Source organism: Nestor notabilis, unplaced genomic scaffold, assembly GCF_000696875.1.
Source record: "Nestor notabilis isolate BGI_N333 unplaced genomic scaffold, ASM69687v1 scaffold2053, whole genome shotgun sequence".
Classification (NCBI taxonomy): Eukaryota; Metazoa; Chordata; class Aves; order Psittaciformes; family Psittacidae; genus Nestor; species Nestor notabilis.
Window position 1 is genome coordinate 1,372 of NW_009922158.1, and position 24,077 is coordinate 25,448.

At 38.8% G+C, this 24,077-nt stretch overlaps 1 protein-coding gene across 1 annotated transcript in view; it reads right to left on the reverse strand.

The window, feature by feature from the left end:
• Positions 1-744: 744 nt before the first annotated feature.
• SPIDR (scaffolding protein involved in DNA repair) overlaps positions 745-24,077 on the reverse strand; it is a gene marked incomplete at its 5' end in the record, with an annotated part of 28,125 nt that continues 4,792 nt past the window's right edge. The window contains 8 exons of the mRNA XM_010011474.1: positions 745-876; positions 4,030-4,083; positions 4,575-4,689; positions 6,117-6,210; positions 12,257-12,409; positions 13,453-13,648; positions 17,101-17,244; positions 19,538-19,625. Of these exons, the coding sequence (XP_010009776.1) occupies positions 745-876; positions 4,030-4,083; positions 4,575-4,689; positions 6,117-6,210; positions 12,257-12,409; positions 13,453-13,648; positions 17,101-17,244; positions 19,538-19,625 (976 nt within the window). The remainder of the gene's footprint in view (positions 877-4,029; positions 4,084-4,574; positions 4,690-6,116; positions 6,211-12,256; positions 12,410-13,452; positions 13,649-17,100; positions 17,245-19,537; positions 19,626-24,077) is intronic.

Below are 24,077 nucleotides of genomic sequence, written 5' to 3' on the forward strand. Positions count from 1 at the left end.
AGATTTTGGTATTATCTATCTGATCTGTAATCCCTGTCTCTGTACAGTCTGGGTGAGGATATTTATGTGGCCTACAAAGCAGTTTGCTTGTTACCCATAACAGAAACTATAATGAAATACCCGCTCTGTGGGAAGCTACAGATAACACAGTACTTCTGTGCTTGGAGACCAATTAGCTGTAAAACATTAACTTTACATATGCTTGACACTTCAAAACACAAGCTTTGTTAAAATCTCTGTCTTTATAATATTTATTGCAAGGTGATAACAAATGTTACAACTCAGAATTGGTGCAGCCAGCAGTACATCTGTCATTCACTGATAAAACTCAGCACAGACCACTGTTCACTGCCTATAGCAAGGTATTTATTTCCAAAATATCAGTAAAATATTTTTCCTCTACACATAATAAATACAGTATTATAAAAAGAAAAAATATTCACAACCATCCAAAACTTCCAGAATGACTTGGTTTATACACATAAACAGCAAACACACCAAAGAACTGTATTCTTTAACGCTGAACTGATCCGAAAAAGCAGAGTTCAGAAAGTCGAGAAAACTTAACAGATTTATTTTTATAGATATTTTTCCAGGATTCGCACAATGTGCTTTGTAAATCACAGTTTTAATAAACTATCTGAATACTTATCACACTTGCTTTATACATTATCTGTGGCACTAGTTAACAGATAACCACATTACAAAGTCCACAGATACTATAATAGCTGACTAGAGTTCAACTCAGTGTCTCGCTGCTGCTTCCAGAAGAGCAATTTCCTCCAGTGCAACGCAGTTGGGGTGGCTGGTTATGGAGCGGACGTAGCAGTTCAATAACCCCACCTCCTTTCCCAGCACGCTCTGCACCTCATAACTCTGCAGTGATAAAAGCATGTTGATTAAAACAAACAGTCCTGGACATTCTGTTCCAAGCAGCATTCGGCTGGGCAGATGCAGGGTGTTCAGGTCCTCTTCCAACAGACAATTTTTTTAAGGACTCAGAAAGAAAGGTGCGTTAGAACTGACGGAAAGGATGAATACATTAGATTTTCAGTAACTAGATCTCCTGCTTCATGTGCTGCTTCCCCACCAGGCTTTTAAAACCGAGCTGGTTAAATATAATAATAATAAACGCTACTGTGAGTTTGAACTCAAGTTTGTTGAAGCATAACCTACATGTGCTCCCTTTATTCAGCTTTCTGACTAGCTTTTTGCAGGATTTCACATGTGCTAGCAATGTGTATGTACATAATAGGTATCAATTCCCTTAGCTAACAGATCCAGTAAAGGAAAAAATACTTTGCTACTCATTTTACTCACCCCTACACATACTTTGTGCTGTACAATCACCAGCACCTACATTGTCCCTGCTGTTTAATGATCTGACTGGCAGTTTACCCTCGAGACATGCCTAAGCAAATCTGTAGAAGCTGTACTCTGTCTGGAGGTGAGGGATGTGAGGCTGGGGTGATTCCTCTAAGAGGAGACAGCACGTTGACAGAACCACTGGTAACAATGATAGTTGATGCTTGGCTTGAGAGGGTTTCTTAGATTGCAGTTATATCCATATAAGCCAACCATATGCTGGGCTGCATCAAAAGGAGCATGGCCAGCAGGTTGAAGGAGGTGATTCTCCCCATCTAGTCTCATGAGACCCCACCTGTAGTACTGCATCCAGCTCTGGGGCCCCCAACACAAGGGATGTTGGAACAAGTCCAGAGAAGAGCCATGAAGATGATCAGAAGGCTGGAGTGCCTCCCCTGTAAGACAGGCTGAGAGGGTTGGGCTTGTTCAGCCTGGAAAAGAGAAGGCTCTGGGGAGACCTTAGAGCAGCTTCCAGTACCTAAAGGGGGCCTACAAAAAATCTGGGTAGGGTCTTTTTACAAGGGCCTGTAGTGACAGAACAAGGGGGAATGGCTTTAAGCTGAAAGAGGGGAGATTTAAGTTAGATATTACAAAGAAGTTCTTCACTATGAGCGTGCTGAGGCCCCGGCACAGGCTGCCCAGAGAAGCTGTGGCTGCCCCATCCCTGGCAGTGTTCAAGGTCGGATGCAGCTTTTAGCAACCTGGTGGCAGATGTCCCTGCCCATGGCAGGGGGGTTGGAACTAGATGAACTTTAATGTCCCTTCCAACCCAAAACGTTCTATGATTCTGTGATTTCTTTTCTCAATGGGACTTGCCTACAACCAGCCTCTGCCCATGCCTCCGCTTTCGTCTGGTCTGTGCATTTGTACAGGTATGGGATACCCACGCCTGTTGCCTGGTTCAAGGTATAAACATACCTTTTTTCCCCCCTGATTATTTTTATCCCAGGCCAGTTCTGCAGTCCAATTCACCACACAGCTGCACAAACAGCTATACTGGTGTAACAGAGGGGCTGCCACTAGGTCAGGAACCAGTGACTGGCCAGGGCCAGTGACAGCTAAAACTAACCTCCCTGCCAAAAGAATTGATTACAAAGCTACATCCTTAGAAACTTTAGCAGCACTGGCAAAAAATGCCACCTCAAGTGGTACTTCTTGTGATTCATCTTTGTGGAGATGTGCTGCTTTTTAAAATGGAGCAGAAATGCTTATGAAAAAAAAAGGTGAAAAAATTATCCCTGAATTTCAGCTAGGGGAAAAAAATGTTTCTAGGTTGCCAACTTCCAAATACAAGCATTATAAAAATTGAAACATGAAGAAGAGGTTGGTCGAATTTTAATAACTCAAAAAATAACTGTGTTTTGTCAGTCTGTAACCAAAGCAGACACATCCTGTACAACTTAGCAAGACTTAATGGCTTAATAAAAGAGCAACCATATTTTTGAAATTTCCTGTATACCTTTGCTTAAATGAAATACCCTCCAGCAGAAGAAAAATAATTTATGATTTCAGAGCAGCATTCCGCTTTAAATATTATCTATTAAATCCATTAAAAACATGGAGCAAGTATCAGCAGAATGCTAGAAGACTGTGTAAGACGTAAAGCAAAATGACCCCAATGCATCACTTAACTGAAGATCTTTAACTGGGATGATTAAACATGATGAGCTGCCCTTTGCTCCCTTCTACATGCAATGGAGAGGGGGGAATCTCAGCATCCTAATTGGACTTAATCACCCTCTGAAGGTGCCACTCCTTCACTGCTGACCATCCGGCAGCCAATGCCAGCCACGCACCTACACAGTGCCTCCCTCACCTGTGATAAATCTGGGTCACTGTGCCAAATGTCAGGGTTCTTCTGATATCTCGGATTAAAGGAATGACTACTTCATGATTACATAAACTGTACTTTAGCCCATGGATTCCCCATGGCTCACATGTGTTTCATTCATACAGTTATGAGTTATTTTCTTGCATGCATTTTGCAAATTTCTTCACTATTACCACCAGACAGTAGTTTCATGGTTGTGCTATTAGACAGTAGTTGTGGTATATAGGGTTTGGAAGACGAGCCCCAAAAGGTGGGATGCTTGGACTGTATCTTTGCTGTCTTTGGATCCTCAGCCAGAAAATGAAGTAAAGCCCAGCACTACCCATCGCAGCTCTGAATGTCTGTCCATACTGCTGCTTGCAGATAGCTCTGCAGATCCGCAGCTGAGCTCAAGTTGTCTACACAGCCCACCTGCAGCAGCCCTCTTCTAAAAATGAGGGTGTCAGCCTGATAATAGCCCTGCAATAGCAGGTGGGAGGTGGCATTGCCAAAGGGCTCCGGCTGCTCCAATCCCAGGCTGGACACAAGAAAAATAATTCATTATTTCTAGAGAACTCCCCTGCCACTCCTGGTGCAGCTCTGAAACAAGATGCCCGGAAAGGCAGAATCTCCATTCCTGGAGGTTTTCAAGACCCTACCACCCAAAGCCACAACTGACCAGCCTACACATTGGCAATAGCCCAGTGTGAATGGTAGGTTGGGCAAAGACCTCCAGGAATTCCTTTCATCTCTATGATTCAAGTATCTTCCCACCTGATTCATGTCTCCTGCACTCTGCCTCTACAGTAAGTTATGTAGTTTAACTTTCTTTCATCAGCATCCATTATACCTACCCCATCCTCACTAGCGGAGGACATCAGGAGGGAAGAGATTGTCCTTTGTAACAGCTGAAACGAGAAAATTAACAGATTTTGTTCATGACAAAAAATCTTACGTATGCAAAGACCTTCTATTCGCAGTTTAAAACAGTCACATTGAACAAAGATTTATCATTTTAATATAGAATGGTTTTGTTTCTCTGGCAAGAAAGCAGAGGAAAGGTGACATAAAAGATGTTCAGAATGGAAATCTAAAAACACACATTCCTTTAGGCTTTGGAGACTGACCCAACCCAACAAAGCCTTTCAAGCTGGACCATGAATCAGTCTGCAAACCTCAGGGTGAACTCAATGACTGTATTATTTGAGTAAGAGCTGGGAACTGAGTTCTTAGTCCAAGAGAACACAAGTTTAGTATCAGATTAAATTATGGGATACTCTTGCATCTTTTAATTTTTCTTCTGACAGAGCTGTTTATAGAACTGTGCATAAAAGTACCTATATGTCTACACATGCAGTCTCACCATACTCAATACACTGAAGCTCATTTCATGCCATACCTTCACTTTTATTGTACTTTGAGATCGGGATGAACAACTCAAGAAGACTTCGAGCTGCATTTTCAAAACTGGTGAAATGACAACTTGAGAACACTGGTTGCAATACAGTGATCCTCTGAAACACATCAGTAATGACAGAAAAGCACAGAGAAATGGAAAAGCTATCAGTTGTAAATCAAAACACACAGAAAACCAGCTAGCTTATTCTCTAAAATACTTTGTTGGTAGACTGCTAGTAGGAAAGTCCTGGTAGAAATTCAGTTGACAACAGCAAATAGGGCTCTCTATTGGCAGAGCTAAGTAACTGTCTTGGAGAGAGACCTAAACATCTTCTAGCAAAAGGATCTTCCTGTTATATGTTTTGGCAACATGGTGGGAGGTTGCTATTTATAGTTACCTCACTTAAGCAAATATTAATCCCATATCCTTCTAGAAGTTATGGCAAGAGAAAATTTGTAGTATAAATTTGGCCCAAGTGACTTATTGATTTAGGCCCTTGTTCAGCTAACACTCAACATTTTCAGCACATGCTTAAGTCATATGCATAAAATAAAGCTCAGCTCTAAGTGCTTGTTGGAGTAACATCTTAAACAAATATTGATGCTACACTGTTCTCCAAATGAAGCAGAACGTCCTTCACAGTACAGATACTTTTTTTGTTAAATTACACTACTATATAGGACAACTTTAATTTTCAGCCTTTCCTCCCCACAGGCTATATGTAACAAAGCATAGGAGGTAAAGTTTCTCATATTTAGGAAAATGTTATCTATTTCAGTGGGATCAAACCCACCAAACTTCTCCTCAGACTTTTTGTGGGCTTTTCCAGTAGAAAGAAGCCCCCTTTCTTTCTTTTTATTCTCTGACTCTCTTATCCTCTCATGTTTTTACTCCATCAGGTATCTCAGACTCTGCAAGAGCAAGCTGGCTAAGCAGCTGAAGGGGCGGCTTTTCAAAAGCATGCCAGTGTGACGCAGGTTTAGCATTTTGGGTGGTAACAGGTCCTGTAGGATCAGTCTTCACATCTGGGACAGTTGTACTCCCAGAGCCATTCAACATCTTTTTTAGAAGGGCTATAAATTTCCTAGGTCTGAAACTCAACTCTTTCACACTTACGTAAATTACAGCAAAGCTCACAGTTCAATATAAAAGCGAGGAGAATTGGTGGTACACAGGGGAACAAGCTAGGGCAGACAAACACAAAAAGCTTCAAATCAGACCTGCGATTTCTGTGGATGTTTATTAAAACTAATATTATAATGCAGTGAGCTATGAAATCTTTATGAGTGATAATGTAACATTAGTTTGAAAAAAATGTGATAACTGCAAATTCAAACCATTTCATATCTACTTGTATCTTTCTTTAATAAATTAATCTAACCTTGCAGGCTTTATCAGTTCATCAGCAATAAAAATACTATGTCTTAGCTCTAGGAAGGAACAAAGTGCAGCCTGTGCCTGCAGGAATCATTGCATCACCTACTGCTCTTATGGCTACATCTGCAAAACACCTGGAGTGCTCTGGAGCATGCTGACTCTCACCTGTCCTGGGGACACAGTTCCAACTTTCCATTGCCACATCTGTCGCAGGTAGGCCAGGAGAAAGCAGTGCTCTCATTAACTCCAACAACAGTACCTGCAGAACATGAAATTGTTACAAAATACTGGCATTAAGCTAGCAAACACAGGCACTCCTGGATTCACAGCAGGTTTGATCCTTTCTGACACTCAGCTGAAGACTCGTCAGAGCAAGCATCAGCTCTTTCAACAGTCTCACTCTTTCTCCTTCGTCCCTCCAACAAGGCATGATGGTACTGCAGAACACGTTACATTCTAAAAATACCAGAAGGCAGATGATTGATAATTAACTTTCCAAACAGGTTCAGCTCATTTGGTTTGGGCTTTATTGCTTTTCTGATCTGTTTCTGTTTGTTTGTTTTCTTTCTAGTTCTCTGATGTTTCTTTGGCAATAAATAGCTATAAAAAACATCAGGTCAGATAGCTTGATATTGATATTTAGGAAACACAAACCAGTGAGAAATCCAATCCCTTTCAAAAACAACGATACAGGTTAAATTCCATTAACAGTGGAGTTACTCTTCATTTCTACTGATTTAACAGAGATTAGATCTGGCTCACAGACTCAAGTGTATGCCTAAGCAGGGAATGCCAAAGATACTTTTGACTAATATAAAGGGCCTTGCTAGTTTTGGCATGAAGAAACATATTCAGAGTTTTGTGAGAGGCCAATAAAGAGTGTATTATGTTTTATGGTAATGATACGCTGAAATTGTGAGCATTATTTTTGGAGAAAATATATCAAAGTATTTTGAAGTGGGTCACCTGTAAGAATGAAGTTATAAACCCTCACTGGTACAACAGAAGTACAGACTAAAAATTTCAACTCCTATTGAGCAAGAATCTCACAGTTTCATACCACATTCAATAAAATAAACCCTTGGAGACTAAGGAAGTGTTTACACTGTCTGGTTTGTAAGAAAGACGGAGTATTAATCCCTTGCCTTCCTGGATCTCTTGGGGCAAGGACTGACAGAAAGGAGGGAGCTACACATAAACAATGAAACTGTAATTTTCTTTGGAAATCCAAAGGACAGCAAGTCTGAATATCATGAAAGGTACTTCTCAAATACAACATTTATGACCCAGTTTCTATGCATGACAATGAAACAATGTGGATTTCACTGACAGAACAAGCAATACTGTCAAAACTGTTACAGGAATACTTTTGATTCTTCAATTTTTGTGATAACTGGGAGTTTCCATCAGTAGCTGCTACTACAAGGTAGGATGCTTTATGCCACAGCATGGGCATGCTTCTCTTTCAATGGAGTGGATGGTGAATGGTGAATAGAGTTAAATCCAACTGGCGTCCGGTCACAAGTGGTGTTCCCCAGGGCTCAGTAGTGGGGACAGTTCTGTTTAATATCAGCAATCTGGATGAGGGAATCGAGTGCACCCTCAGTATATTTGTGGATGACACCAGGTTGGTGGGAGTGTTCATCTGTTAGAGAGTAGAAAGGCTTTACAGAGAGATCTGGACAGGCTGGATGACTGGGCCAAGGCCAACTGTATGAGGGTGACCAAGGCTCAGTGCTGGGTCCTGCACTTGTGTCACAACAACCCCATGCAATGCTACAGGCTTGGGGAAGAGTGGCTGGAAAGCTGCCCGGTGGAAAAGGACCTGGAGATGTTGGTCGACAGCCAGATGAATATAAGCCAGCTTGTGCCCAGGTTTCTAGCCTGTATCAGAAATAGTGTGGCCGGCAAGGCCAAGGAAGTGATTGTCCCCCTGCACTTGGCACTGGTGAGGCTGCAGCTCAAATACTGTGTTCAGTTCTGGGCCTCTCACTACAAGAGAGATACTGAGGTGCTGGAGCATGTTCAAAGAAGGGCAGCAAAGCTGGTGAAGGGTCTAGAGCAGAAATCTGATGAGGAGCAGCTGAGGGAACTGGGGTTGTTTAGTCTGGGAAAAAGAAGGCTCAGGGGGGACCTTATCACTCTCTGCAATTACCTGAAAGGAGGATGTAGTGAGGTGGGTATTGGTCTTTTCTCCCAAGTAACAAGCAATAGGACAAGAGGAAATAAGTCTCAAGCTGCACCAGGGGAGGTTTAGATTGGATATTAGGGACAACTTCTTCACAGAAAGGGTTGTTAAGCATTGGAACAGGCTGCTCAGGGAAGTGGTTGAGTTACCAGCCCAGGAGGTATGGTGGCACTTAGGAACATAGTTTAGTGGTGTACTTGGCAGTGCTGGGCTAATGGTTGGACTTGATGATCTTAAAGGTCTTTTCCAATCTGAGTGATTCTGATTCTTGTTCATGGAAAAGCTACCAACTAGTTTGCTGAATGTTTCCTTCTTCATTAAAAAATCATTTTAAAAACAAAACAAAATCCCCTTTTCTGACAGATCCGTTTCTCTCTAAGCCTTTTAATTTTCCCTCAGTTGTGTGCAACTGCAGGATGCCATTGCACAGGTAATACAGGTACATCTGAAGAAAATGAATCAGGATCATACTGATGAGATTATGTCTAGTGGAGAGGTTTATTTTGACGACAGTGTTGAGTTCCCTTGAGAAAACCAACAGAGATCACTGAAGTCAAAACAATTCAAAGCAGCAACAGGTCTAATAATCTAGTTTGTCTTGCACGCTATAATCTTGTGTCCTGCAAACGGATTTCTCAAGTTGAAGCTGCTGAACTGCTGCACATCTTTGTCAGGACTCTAGATTTTGCTTGGCATTCACAAACCTTTTGGTATTTTCCCAAGATTCTTCTTTTAAATGGAAACGCAGATAACCAAAATTCAATTTTACCTCTAGCCCATTTTACGGGTTGTAGCTGACATCATTAAGAAGAGACTGATAATAGGACAACACCTGGAAAAACAGGTCTCTGGCGAGGAATGCAAAAAGGGGCTGAGGAATAAAAATAACACTTTTTCAACACAATGGTTGAAACATTCAACTTTTATTTTTCTTTTCCTTTTTTTTTTTTTTTTAATGAATCCTATCATGATTAATAGACAGGAAGGGAAAAAGTTTCATCAAAAAGAGAAACCCAGGTAAGCTGATTGACCCCATTTTGTTCACTCTGTTAAGAGGGAAACTGAAAAAAAACCCCCACACCCCTGAATAAGGGCTTAAATATGAAAATATCCAATGTCAAAATTCAGTCACTGGTGGTGAGCCATATACTAGGCAAATATCATTAATCAAGTAACATTCCCACATAACATGTGGTATGGAGTAACTAGAATTTGCTCTTAAGCATAGTTAAGAGGAAAAACAGTTCTGTGCAGTATGAACTGCACATATATATGCCAACATTTAAGTCATCCTCACTGTTGCTATACAGCAAAAAGAGGTGAGACATTACTTTGCAATGCACAGTGAGAAGAAAATAATCTATTAAGCCTGATCTCACAGGTAAGAACCACAGACTCATCTTTAAAAGAAGAATAAAACCTTCCCATAGAAAGCAACCACAGGTTTTCAACCACCTATTGAAGAGCAACACACTCTGTCCCAGGGCTGATATGACTGGACTTCCCTGAAACAAGGATTCCTGACAAACTCAGTGGATTTGCCTGGACTGCAACACTGTCCTTTTTGATAGGGAAGGAATCTCTGAAGTTCATCCAGTCCAAACCCCTGCTCAAATCTGGGTCCACTATGGAGTTGTACTAGGTTGCTTAGGGCCCAGCTGGTAGGTTCATAGAATCATAGAATAGTTAGGGTTGGAAAGGACCTTAAGATCATCCAGTTCCAACCCCCCTGCCATGAGCAGGGACACCTCGCACTAAACTATGTCGCCCAAGGCTCTGTCCAACCTGGCCTAAAATGCTCCAGGGTTGGAGCATTCCCAACTTCCTTGGGCAACCTATTCCAGTGCCTCACCACCCTCACTGTGAAGAACTTCCTTATATCTAACCTAAAGTTCCCCTGTTTAAGTTTAAAGCCATTCCTTACAACCTAACTTAACCCATTTATATTCCTTCCCAAAAATGACCTATCTACCTAAATCTGGCAGGCAACATGGCCTGTGTACCTCTCAGTCCTGGCATTCGCGGAGGCTCTGACACTGTGTCCCATGGCTGTATCTGAGAAGGGGGACTTGAATCACTACCTGCAGTTTTCACTGGTCAAAAGTAGGTTTTTCTAGGGAAGATTTAGCCTGCCAAATCCCTGAGAGCCAGGAGGAGCTGCCATGACTGCAAAGGAGCAGGAAGGAGCACTACTTCAAAAAGGGGTACAATAAAGCCTTTGTAACCTCTCCAAGTGTTAGGTGAGAGGATGCCTATATGCAGTATACATAGGTGTCCAAAACTATAGGAAGTGAAGGGAGGAACAAAGAAAATGAATGAAGTGATATTGCTTCTCATTGAAAGCCCACTAACATCTCTATGAGTTAAGAGACAGAGGCAGTGAGTGAATTTTAGAGATCATAAATTTTTCTTCATGGGTTACTCCATCAAATGCATATTCTCCCATTAACAAAGTAGTGTTAATGCTATTAGTTTCACTTCTTCAGTAGAAAGGTGTAGGCACTAGCTGAAATCCCAAACAGTGGATATATATCTTAAATGCTATTAAATAATCTTATTTACACATAAAAGTGAGAGTTATCATTTGTAAATAGCATTAGCATAGGTTTAAAGAAGATACATTATATTCTATGTTGGTACCAAGGTGTGGGAACATACTGGTAACAGCTATCCTGGACAAATTTCAGGTTAAGCAAGACAAAGTTGTAGGATTAATTTCTCCTTTTGTCATTCTTCCATCTGTAATACAGAACAGGGAAAGCGTGACACCTCCCATGCCTGTAAAGTAAGTACTTGTTTACACAGTAGATCACAAAGGTGTATTTTCTTTTCAAAGGTGGAAAAAGGACAGATAAATGTTTGATTTATCCTACTATGTACACTGTCAATGGCACAAACAAAGACAGGCACTTCTCATACTTAGTTATAAAACTAACAGCAGAGAAGTGATTAATAACAGCATAACTATTGGAGAGGTTAAAAAAAAAAAAAAAAAGACAAAAAGTATTTCACACCCAGTGACAGAAATATCTTTCAAGTAACTCATAAAATCAGTGTGAGATGTACAGAACAATCAAGGCTTTGAGTGAAGTGCCTCTAGTTTTGCTTGGGTGTCATTATGCAGTGTTAGAGCTGCAGATTTGCCACTGCAAGGTGCTCACTTATTAATCACAGAGGCATTGCTAACTTGTGGCTCTACCATAAGAGAAAGTATATTTAGTAACAACTGTGCGTGGTTTCAAACTAGCTTTTCAGTGCATCATGCTATAGCTGGAAGGATTCATTTGTAACCATTATTTGCTATTATTTTAAAGCTCATTTCAAATGCTCCAGTGACTACTTGAAGGTGTAAATGTCAAATAGTATCAAGAATTTTCTACATGGGCTACTGGAATCATAGGAGTTAAATTAAAAGAGGAAATTCTCTTTAAAAGCCAAGAGTTACTGGGCTTTTAAGGACTCTTCCCTATAGGCACTCTACAACTGGGAGGTTTAAGAAGCTGACTGGACAAAGTATTAGAAAATACACAGTAGGAAATATTTATGCATGATTGGGAAATGTTAGAAAATACATTGTAAGAAATGTTTCTGCATGGTTAGTGGTAGAACTGAAATGTTAGAAGCAGCTATGATCCAAAGTGGCCAGTGAGCAAATATTGGCTAAGTTATGCTCGATGACTATGGTGAAATATTAAATTGCCCCACTGCAGCAAAGCTCTAGGGAAATCAGTCACTAACCCACACCATCCAGGATCTGGCTAACATATTCTATGCATCTGCCTAAAAAATACTGGTATACTGTATTGTTGCCAACATCAGCAAGGCTCGTGTGAACAGAAGGCTCCTGAAAGAAGACAGCAAAGGAAGGACTAGAATACAACAGATGGTGCATCAAACATTTATTTTGGGGTATGAATGAGTGGGAGCAGAGCTTGGCCAGCAAAAGGCAAACAGCCCACAAAGAAGTATAAAAACTTAAATACCCTAATGACCCTCAGCAACACTGTGCTTTTTTATCCCTCTGCACTGTTCGTGCAAGAAATCAATACAAAGATATAAAAGATTAAAGTGAGCACAAATAATTAACTGCATTCAATTCAGGAAAGGCCATACGAACCTCTTACAGCACAAATCGAGTTGGCCTGTGTTGTAGAATCCAGCTCATCGAGTCTGACAGGGCCAGTCAGCTCACTGAGGTCAGCACCGGCAGCCGAGTACAAAAGAGGCTTTTGTAATAAGAGAACAGTACGTTCAACACAAATAATCCTACCTGCCAACAAAGACATTTCAACTCAGTACGGTAACAAGGAAAAAGGTGACCATGATAATTGTCATGGCCAATAATGACAATGATCTCTGCCAGCTACTAAACAGATGGATAGACTTCATCAGGTTTTCTCAATGACAAAACATTTCGCTTTCAGTGATAAATGCATCATGCTCTCGGTACACTTTGCAGCTCCCAGGGGAAAAAATGTTCTAAAATTTGAACATGGCAGAAAAGAGTCTGATTCCACCTGTACTGTGTCACACCACGATCTCTGCAAACACGTTACGTGTCTTCCCTGGTGATAAGCTTGGGCACCTCTTCAGGTGGTCTTACTTTGTTTCAAAGATTACAAAGAATAGGTGCATGCAGTGTTTTATTCACCAAAGCAGAGAATTTTGCTTCAGGACACACAGCTTGGTACTTCAGTACACTTACATTTTGGAAATGACCAAAGGCATGAGATGTGAACTACCCATGCAGCCATCATACAGAACCATACCTGGACCTCAAAAAAGACTGACTAAAAATGAATGTAAACTACCATCATTACATGATCTGTATGGTGGTGAAGGCTCACAGCCAAGATAGTATGGGAAAGTTTGTAACATTTCTGTATCTAGGAACATTCAAGCCTCTTCTGCTCCTTTTAGAGGTAGTTAAGGTCAATAAAACAAGTTTCTGCAAGAATATCGAAACAAATGAAACCCAGTTGCTTAGTATTTTTGAGTCTTCTGTCAGCTAGAAGATTTATTTGACACTGGTCATTAAATTCAACAGTGATCAGGGAAGACTGACAATAATACTGGTGGACATACAGCAAGATCAGAGAATTTCTCATTTCCTTTGGAGAGCAACTCAAAAATATAAAAAAGAAACCTTACAGGAAAGCTCTAATTACAACCCCTTTCAAATTTCTTATCCCAAACTTGCAATGTCCCATCTTCACCTGAGAACGAGTCTCTGTAGGTCACACACTGCAGTGGCAGAGATTAAGATACTATTTCAGTTTGGTTACAGCTGCTTTCAAGACATAGAAAACTTACCATTTCCCCACAGTGCATCCTTGAAGAAGACAAGCTGTGAGGTAACACTGAGGGCTTCTGTGATTTCTGTACTGAGAACACACGAGGCAGCGACTGACACAGCAACAACTTTTGGAATCGTATGAACATTTTGCAATGTGGAGTCAGTCACAAACAAACAAATCTCTCTTTGATTTAGAGGAACACTTTGCTTTGTCTACAGTTTCCAAAAAAGAAAAAAAAGATACAAAATTGGAATGCAGTTGTTAATTTTTAGTAGAAGGAAAGACTGAAACAACCACCTCATATTTAAATCACTAATAAAATTGGCAGAAATTATTACATTTGGGGCATGTACAGTTTTATTTATGGTTTTATGAAAAAAGACTCACATAATTTTTGCCTTTAAGAAAAAAAAAAAGCTATTGATACTACTAATATTGTTCCCATGCGAGCGAATTTTCCATGTACTGTTATCTGGTTCCAATAGGAGCAGTCCTTGGCTAATAGCTATTGCAACTTACCAACCTGGAGGATTTTTTCAGTTGAACAAACGTCTCTATATATTTGAGTGATGCATAGAAATAGGGAAATAAATAACTCATAATTAAGAGAGAGGAATCCGCAATGACAATGTAAGTTTTCTGCCTAAGACAGGTATAAATATATCATGGTGTGACACAAAATAAGGTATATCAGAACTCCTGATGCCACAAACAAAACATTTTGTCTCGGCCTTCAAATCTGAAAATAATTAGTAGTGTTTTGTAAATTTTTCACATTGGATTGATGAACAAGACGGACTAAACAGACATTACACACACATCAGTGCTTATTCCAGGGTCTCTACCAAAATCATTACAATTTGACCATTCATGCTTTTCTCTCTCTTGGTTTTTTGTTTATTTGTTTTATTTTTACACACAGCTTTTATAATATCTGTGTGTGTATGTGAGTTTTCCCATGCTTTAGAAAAAATGGGTTGAATAACAAAGCATATTTCACATTTACCAGTCCGAGTAACTTGTAAATTTTAAGATTCTAGCATTAAAAATATTTAATTAAGACTAAATTACTTTCATAATTTAAGAAGGTTTTATTATTATTTTTAATTAGACTGCCAATTAAAAAAATCATACTTGAAACATTTAAATGAAAATGAAATATCACAATGATTGGAGAGACACATATCGTACTATTTTCTTTTCAAAGATGCATGTCTCTAGCATAAGATAATGCAATGAGAACCCCAACTTTTTGTCTTCAATTGAATTCAAACCTTGAAACTGTTAAACACACTAAAATTAGCATTTTGTTCATGCTAGCAGCTCATAGCACAAATGCATTAATTGTAAATAATGACTAGGAAAATTCGTAACTCAGATATTATGGTTATGCCTTAACACAGTATGTGCTGCCTGTAGCATTGGCACTCTTTCATTGCCTAGTAACTATATATATTTGAGTACCTTCTCTGTGTAGATAGCATTAGGACAGCTTCAAAGAAAGAATTTTTACAGCTGTCCTATGAGAATTACTAACACATTAAAAGTTGGCTTTCAGAAGAATCATCCAAAAAGTAAATAATAACAGCAAAAATCACAAGTTAGTATAAAATCATCATCTTGCTATGTGTGACAATTTGTTCTGAACAGAGAGGACACAACAAATAGCAGCAGGATTGAGTTATAAGGACAGCTCCTTAACCACAGATGGAATATATTTCCTCATATTCCTTCAGTACCACAGTACAGATTCTGAGTAATAATAAAAGTATATTTCCATTCCTCCTTCACACAAATGAACTATCTCAGGATACTGCAGCTACATGGAATAAATACTATATTTGAAGTACATTTGAATTAGCTTCCATAGCAGACTTTCTAGCAGTAATAGATCGGCAAAATAACCAAATCATAGTCCTTTCCTCACTTATTATGACTTGATGATTTTTCATGCGAAGGATATGTCCACTTGGCAAAGGCAGCTGCAGTAAGCAAGCTGCTGTTTGTTTCCTTCTTTGGGGAGGATTTGGCAAGCAATACACTAACTGCAGGTAAATACCCTTACATTCCTAGAGCAGATATCCAGAAGTTAAGCAGAAGAAGAATATCTGCTATTGCTTTTCCAACATTACTTTGAAAAAATTATGAGCACTCATGTTGTTCACTTCCGAAAATTTAATGCTTACAGTTCAGTAAGTGAATAGCTGTTAAAAGAAAAACCAGCTAATAAACCTCCTAGTAGCAAGAAGAAATCATAGGCCTTTTTTTTTCTGCTAGACAAGGTTCCATTAAAATCACATCTGCTTCTGCATGCTTCATCTTTTCTCTGATTAAGTGATTAAGTGCTTCTAAACAAGAACACTGATGATCCACAGCATCTCAGATGTACACATTCCTGAGTACAAAAATACTTGGTTGGGATACCACTAGTTTGTAATTTTAGTTTATTTTTTAATAGAACAGGTTTCTTGGAAATAGAAGTTCATGCATGTATGTGTCCACCTTTCTGTTAGCACTCTAAAGATCCCACCAACCTAGCCCTAATTTCATGTTTGCAAATGTTCTGTTAAATGCTCACTTAGCATGGAGGAAACACAAAAGATACCCCCCATCTCAGGAGTTTAAAGTACTCCCTGCCTAAAAATCAAATCAGAACTCATTGGCTTTTGAAGAAAAAGGGCAAGACCTAAATTAAATTTATGTCTCACACTGGTGGGAAGCATCTCCTGCTATTTTGCTGTTCGTTTAGGAATTTCTTTGTCTTTAGTTCATATGCTTTGATTCACACTTTGTTTCTTGTGGAGCCGATGGACAATTGCAAATGATTTTCCACCAGAATCCAGTGCTGGCTATACTGAGGATCCAGTCGCCAGGAAAAAATAAATAAATCAGCAACAAAAAATTCCTTTAACTACTGAGGGAGTTAGCAACATTTTGAAAGAGAATTGTAGCATCATTCAGAAACAAATAAATAAACATAATTATAAGCTTTCCGACATGGTATGGATGGCAGATGTATTTACCTAAAAGTTCCTACTTTCTACTAACTGGACCATAAAAGCCAAATTTGCCTGAGGGGCTTCTATTGAAGTCAACAAAAATAGTCCATGCTCTCGCATGCAAAGAGCAAAACTGTGTTTTTATATAACCATCATCTGTTACATTCTATCCCAAGACACTCAACCGACTGAGAGCTTTTTGCTGTGTATATAAGGATAGCATTTAGCTATAAATTGAGTTTCAACTAACTTCCTTACAAGGGTGCAATATTACCTCTGGTTAGATAGTAATTTATTCAGAAATAATTCACTTTCTAGACTGGATGGTACTGAAACTGGCGATTTTGCCCATTCACAGGCATTTTAAATCTGGTGCTAATTCTGTTCAGACAACTCTTGAAGATAATCCAGGAAGGGTTTTGGTTTTCCCGTAAACAAGATAAATGCTGGCTTCTTCATGTAAGCATTATATTGACTTTATGATGAATTCGTTGCTAAGTGAAAAGATTACCTGCAGCCTTAGATATAGCACTTGCGCCCAAAAGCTACAACATTCATTACAACCGTCCATCTGAAAATAGTACAAAAACAGGCAATGAGACAAACATGATACCAGAAATCCAGTGGTATAAAGTATTTGTTATCTGACTTGTAAAGCAGATTACCCGAAGAATTTCCTTTAGACCATGAACAGCTGGTGGCTGGTACAAATTAGAAGTCTGTTCCTCTTCATCCACTTCCACATGTATTTCACCAGACTGAACAGTAAGAATATAACAGAAGCTGGGAGGAGCAAGATTAGTTGTCATCTATGAAAAAGTAAGGAAAAGAAATGTGACCTTAAAAAAGGCACTTTAATTTGGCCAGTCAGGTTTTATAATAATAGCCAGCACAAATCACATAACTTAGATTTTAAGAGGGATGGGGAAACAAAATTATATGGTTAATAACAATGACTCTCTGAAGCAGAAGTTGAGTTAATAAACTCACATTCACAAGTTATAAGTGAAATCAGCTTGCGTGTATCATTCTTTCCATAATCTGACATTGATCCTCATCACAAAAACAACTCATGATCTGGCACACTTGGCAGACACAGTGACTATTTCAAGGTGCTTGTTGCTGGTTTTGCATTTTTTTATTACATGGTAGGAGTGCCCTATTATTATTTTTTTTAATATTCATAACTTTCCTGATATTTGGGGACTTTTGCATGTGGGTGGGTTTTTGTGATAGTAAACAGCTGCCAAACTTTTCAAGCTGCCAAATTAAATCCAGGACAGCACAAGGATATAATGAAGAACAGGAACGCAACAGCTACAAGAACTGTTCCCTTTGTGTTATGCCATATTTTTCTTTGCCCCTTAAAAAGTACCATGAATTCACAACTTTATCAATCACCACTTAAAGAGGTCCCAGGCTAGACAAGCTTCTCAGGAAAAAAGGACAACGCTAGAAAATAATTTTTATTGTGGATATGGTACAATATTCTTCTAGCCATGTTTGTTATTAACAAAGCATTTCATTTAATAAAATAAATGTGAATATCTATTAAAGACAGCTGCCCACCCATTAAAAAAAATCCGCATAAGGAAAAAAAAAAGGCAAAAGAAGTTGATACCTAAACTCTGTTTGCTTCTGACAGCACTAAAGAAGGTATTTGAATGTACATATGGCTCAAAAGAAATCAGTTCCACAGATCTCTTCCCAACAACATTGTTATTTAGGTACCTATGCATAAAATTGCTTCCATAAAAGTGTGCATAAAACTATACTGCTTGTATCAAGAAAAATGTGTCTCAACTGGAAAAAACTCCACTCAGTCAAAAATCTGCAGCAGTAGAATGCAAGTTGTGATCCGCTGTGGGACAAATTAGTGTTTCAAACCCATGACAGAAGTGTAAACTGCATGATTATGGAAATTTCCCGCATTTTTGGTTGCTAATAAAATAGAGAAAATGAAGAACAAATGAAAGTCATAACAATCCTAAACAACATTTAAGAGCTTTGCTCCACCCGCGGATATCCCCATTCTGTTGTTAACAATATTTTAATGCATTCTTCTGAGACTTCCAAAATGTCTAGATGAAAGGGAGAGTCAAGGAGAAAACAGCCATTTCACTCAGTTTCAGTTTTGGTTTTATATATAACCAAGGTCTGAACTTCTATTCTTCAACACAAACCCCTGTACAATGCAGGGAACACTGTATTTCAGGGAAAAAATTCTCAGACTTTAGAAATAACCAGTAATATCCACCTTTAATGTCCTCTGGTTTTGAAACTTGTATATTTCCAGCTTTTTCTTCTTTTCTAGAACTTGTGTTCTGATTGACTCCCCTAGGCTCTAACACCAGTTTTTAACACCACAACTTCCCAAAGAACAGCGTATACAAGAGCAGCAGGACAGCACAAGCACTTGTCTACCCAGAAGCTTCTCAAATGACCTCATCAAAATGACACTTGATATGACAGAATACAAATACAAAAGCTAATCAGAGGAAAAGTAAAGGTACCATTTTACATTTGCAAATGTACAGTAACATACCTTAAATCCATTTAAACAGCTCCTCATGCCCTAAAGTCACAGAAACATTAATCACTTTTTAGTAGGTTATTTTTGCATTCATCCTTCGATTGTCTTCACAGGAGACAAGTATCAGTCAAATTCATCCTAACTAGTAAGAGACCTGATTCCAGTAGTCAGTCTGTCTTCATGGAAGTTATTCTTTGAAAAATGCTTTCGAGTCTAAGGCTGAAAAGTGCTTCAAAAGAATGAGTTAAAATCCTTGTATACAGATTTCTCAGCTGGCTCCACGCTATCTAATACATCTTTCCTCCTGCAAGGAGAGGAATAATTTGTCTGGACATCCTACCATTCTAGCTCTAGAAGATTAATAAGTGGCCAATTGCATAATTTTTGAAAGATTCTGCTGATCCAGAGGGCTTCAGGTTAGCCTAGGAGTTTGCCAGAACCAGTAAAACAAAACTCTGCAGCTGAAGAGAGGGAGAGAATCTGATTCCCAAAGTAAACAGGAATACAATACCAACAAAAATAGTACTTGTAAGTGAAAAAAAAAATAATTCCATAATAACAAGACTTACCATTTCAGAGTCTTGACTTTGTCCAGGAACTTTTACAGGCACTACCGGAGGCCACAGACTGTCTATCAGACTAAAAAGTCCTAATGCCCTTCAAAAAGACCAATGAAATCAAGTTTAAAATGTTTTCTAGTGTTATATTATATGAACAAGATTCAGTAAGAAATATAATTCAAACCATTGTATAATTATGAAAACAATTTTCAATCATATTTGTTTTTTAGAAGCTGGTTTTGATTTGCTCTAATTAAATCTCCATCGTTTCTGCTGCAGGGTGGAGAGGGAGGGAAGATATGTATCACATTCAGTGACAAGCAAGTCGCATTTACTCCTTTGCCACAAACAGCATGCTACATGGTACAATTCAGGGGAACTGGGCAAACACCGCCTTGGGAAGGATGCAGATATCATTACAACTTCTTTAAAAAAATAGCTTTTAACTATTTTAACTGATAGATTAGAAAAAAAAGTTTTGCTTCCAACATTTATGATTCTTGTTTTCCTCTTAACAGCTGATTGCAACTGCTTTTAGGAAAATGAGAAATTATCAGATACAGAGAAACAGGCAAGATTTTGCTTTCTAACATACATGTGCAGAGGACAGTCTCCTTCCTACATAGCTGCTCATTTAGTTATGATTTGTATTTATTTATTTTGTAAGTTTCCCACTTTAAATTTAGCAACAAACATAAAATTAACAGTCCAGCATATTAAGGTAAAATGCTGCAGACTCTTTAAGAAGCAAAGCTGTAATTTGCAGCAGTTCAGTGGCTGCCTTGTCAGTGGATATGGCATCCTTGCTGGATGGACAGGCACGAACATCTGAGGGAGAGGCCAAGAAAACAGCTGAGGGAGGGGAAATAGCTACAGATAACCAACTTGAAGAGGCATTCATTTTTGAGTTAAAGCTGCCAGTTATCTTGTCCCGGTTCTCAGTTCCATATAGTCAAAGCACAGAGATCTGGATTTTAACTCCACACTGACTCTAAGAACAAGTTGTCTGTTCCTCCAATTAAGAAAGCCACTGTTTCTGAAACAGCTCTAAAAAATTAAGTCCCAAACTTGCTAAAAGTAATACTAGCTTCTAAATTCAGCCATTTAGAAGGAAACAGCATATTCTGGTACAGGGCTGCTTCTCTTCAAGGGGTCATGGAAACTTTCCTTTTTAAGTTCTGCTTTTAGCTCACTTCTGCTTAAGCTTATCTATTTCTGTATTTCCCTAGTCCTTGTCTGGATCCTTAAGTGCTTAGACTCCGGGTGTCTATAAGCTGTGAACCTCTTCCCATGTTTTTCATAAAGTGCCAGGTATCATCTATGATTTGGTGTTAGTAGTGATGATGCTTTTGGATCAGCACTATAAGAAGTTTTATGGATATAAATCTTAGAGTGGATTCTGTAGAGTAAAGCTTGTGCTTCACAATTCAGGTAACAAGCTGGGAGATTACAAAGATGATGTTGCTGCCTATAGCTGTGTTCTCCACACTAATAAACAGACCAGAAACACAAACAAGCTGCTCTTTTACAGAAATTAACTTCCTGACTTGTATGGCATCGTTGCCGAGTCTGTAAAAGGAGAACACTGAGCTCAGAGGCTGGTGTTTTAGGGGTTTTTTTGGTTTGTGTTTTGGTTTTAACAGTGAGAACATTACAACATAGAAAGCAATGGTTCTTAGACATTAAAGAGACTTTACAGCAAATTGACCACTTCTTGAATCCTTGATCGGGACGAGACTTTTTGCTTTGGATCATATAGAACAATATCTTTGCAGGAGGGCTAATGCCCAGAGGAACAAATAGGTCTTGCTAACTGGGACATGAAAAAGGAGAGTTACAAAAAGAGAGCATAGCCTCCTGTACAACTCTGGCAGTTACACAAGTGGCCTTCCTCACACAGCATGCAGCATGAGGGCAAGGGCAGAGCACGGATATAAACGTACCACAGACTGTGTGTGTGTGGGTACAGAGATTGCACATTTATCAGCTTAGAGCAACTAAGCTATATTGTTGCAGTGCAGATATAATCACAGCTCCACACCAAGCTTACATTGATCCCTCATCTGTACTTTCAAGTTTTCACAAGAGACATGAAGTTGACCCTTCTGCTTTAGCTCTCTTCCAGTTTGCTACCCCATATCAGAATGTCTAAAATATACAGTGCATTTTCTTCTATTACTCATGTCCTTTTGAAGAAGGTCATCTACAGCTTGAACTAGGAGCACTTAATTATTAGTAAATGACAGTATTTGTTTACAAACAGGCAGAGCAGCAGCATTGTGTGGAGTGTCCTCTGAATATCTTGGCCCCATCCTTTTTTCTGACAGCCACCCGAAGGATTTGCAAGTTTCAAATCACATCCTGCCAGGACCCTTGTCTACCAAAGGGGATGGATGTTCCCCCTCCTGGAGCTGTCATTGTATCAGTCAGTATCTCTGCTGAGGAGCTTCCCTCTTGCTGCTCCCATTTATATGCCTCCAAGAAAGTTAAGTCTCCCTTTACACTTAGGGTCTTTGACTTAGCAGAAGGGGAAATGAGGTGGGGGCAATGACAATAGAGAAATGGCAAGACATTGTGTCCCCCTCTGTAGAAAATCACTATCCTCATAGAAAGAATAAAATTAATTTTATTTATTGGCTGAATATATATGTATATCCCACTTCAATCTGACTTGAACAATGGGTGTATTTTATCCAGCATGTGTATCCTTCTTCAGCTATAGAGTCAGAACAAGAGATGAACAGATGGCTCTGTGCCACAGCAAAGGGACATGGTTAGCTCCCATGTGCACAAAGAGCTTCTCTGGCTACAGAAGACAAAATAAGAACTTCAAATTTTGCTCTGTGAGTGTAATTACTAGCCACTTAAAAAAAATTAATCACCAAAGGACTTCTAAAGAAGGAGAAGTAGAGTAAGAAGTGAAAAGAAACACGCCCAAGGATAAAAAAAATCCCCCCAGCATGTAAAGTATTTTGAATAACATAAACATATACATAATAACATAACATAAACATAATAACATTTTTTTACTTCAGAGACAAGGACTCTATTGTAATATTCTATAACCTTTCTTTTAAAATAGAAAAGACTGAATCCATACTGGGAGAAGGACAGAAATCTCCTATCGGATTCTAAATGACAGACTCAACCCCCTACTTTCCATGCAAAACTGAAATCTATGTTTGGCAAAAATCTTTTTGTCCCATACTAAGTATGTAGATATTTACTGTTTATCACCAACACAGTAAGACCACCAGTAATTCCAATAGAGTGTTACAGTATAGAATTCCATAGAAGCAGGGACTTATACAGGCAGTCTTTTACATACAGGCCCTCTGGAAGTCTAAAGTGGAGGTTTTGTTGACCTTCTTCCTGAAATCTTTAAGAGATCTTAATATTTAAGGTCTCTTCCAACCCACACCATTCTCTGATTCTATGATTCTGCTTCTAATCTTTCTGGGTTGTTTTACCCTTCACTGCAAAGTCAAATGGCATATATCCATATGTGCACACATGCATATACATGTTAGCTCTATGATTTTTGATAAAATCATGCAAATAAAGAGAAAAGACATTGCAATTATATTTAAGCATCCAGTAAAGTGATAAAGAAGTATCTACAGTATCAGCACATCTACTCTGATCCCATGGAAATGTCATTCATCTCATACTATAAGCTATACTACAAAAATCAAACAACTTCTAATTTTGATTTTTCGAAACTGTATTTCATTGACTGTGATCTGACAACTTATTTTGTAATTTAGTAAGATGGTTTTGTTTATTTCTCTCAGAAGCAAGAATGAGAGAAATCTACAGTTCTGGTCTATGAACTTTGTGTGTGACATGCCTGATTCAACTTTAACATTACAGCTTAGGTCGGGGATTTTTCAATTTTATTAACCATACCACAGGTTCAGGGGAATATTACTATAGGGAGATAATATCACAAATATCAAAGAAAACAGAAGGACAACAATGCCCATAACAAGGAAAGGAAGAAAGACCAGGTCTATAGCACGGGGACAAGAAAAAAGATGATAGGATTCTTCTCCAAAGTCTTCCATGGCTTTACTCTGGGGACTCCAAGACTTCTCTGTTTCCTCCTCTCCTACTTTCTTATTTTTCGTCAAAGAAACAAAACAGTTTTCTTCTGGCAGTATCAGTTTCAATTATTAAGAACTCAACAATAAAGCAATTCGTAGCCCTCTGTGCAATCTCCTCTTACTCAAAACTAATAAGAAATTTACTAATAATCCCATAGACTGCATAAGCTTCAAGTATCAAAAGACAAGCAATCCAAATATAAAGCTGATACTGCAGGCCACCTCTCCCTTTAACTGACCTGTTAATATGTTGCAGTGCACAAGATATGCAACACCATATTTTCTCAGACTCAACAATAAAAGCAACAAAATCATAAAGTAAAAATCTGAGCCTATTAAACCAGCATCTCAGTCAAAATGCAAACGGAAGTTACACATACTACATCAAACCACAGAAATTGTAATATAAAAGTACTTTTGATTCAATATGGATAATCCTATGT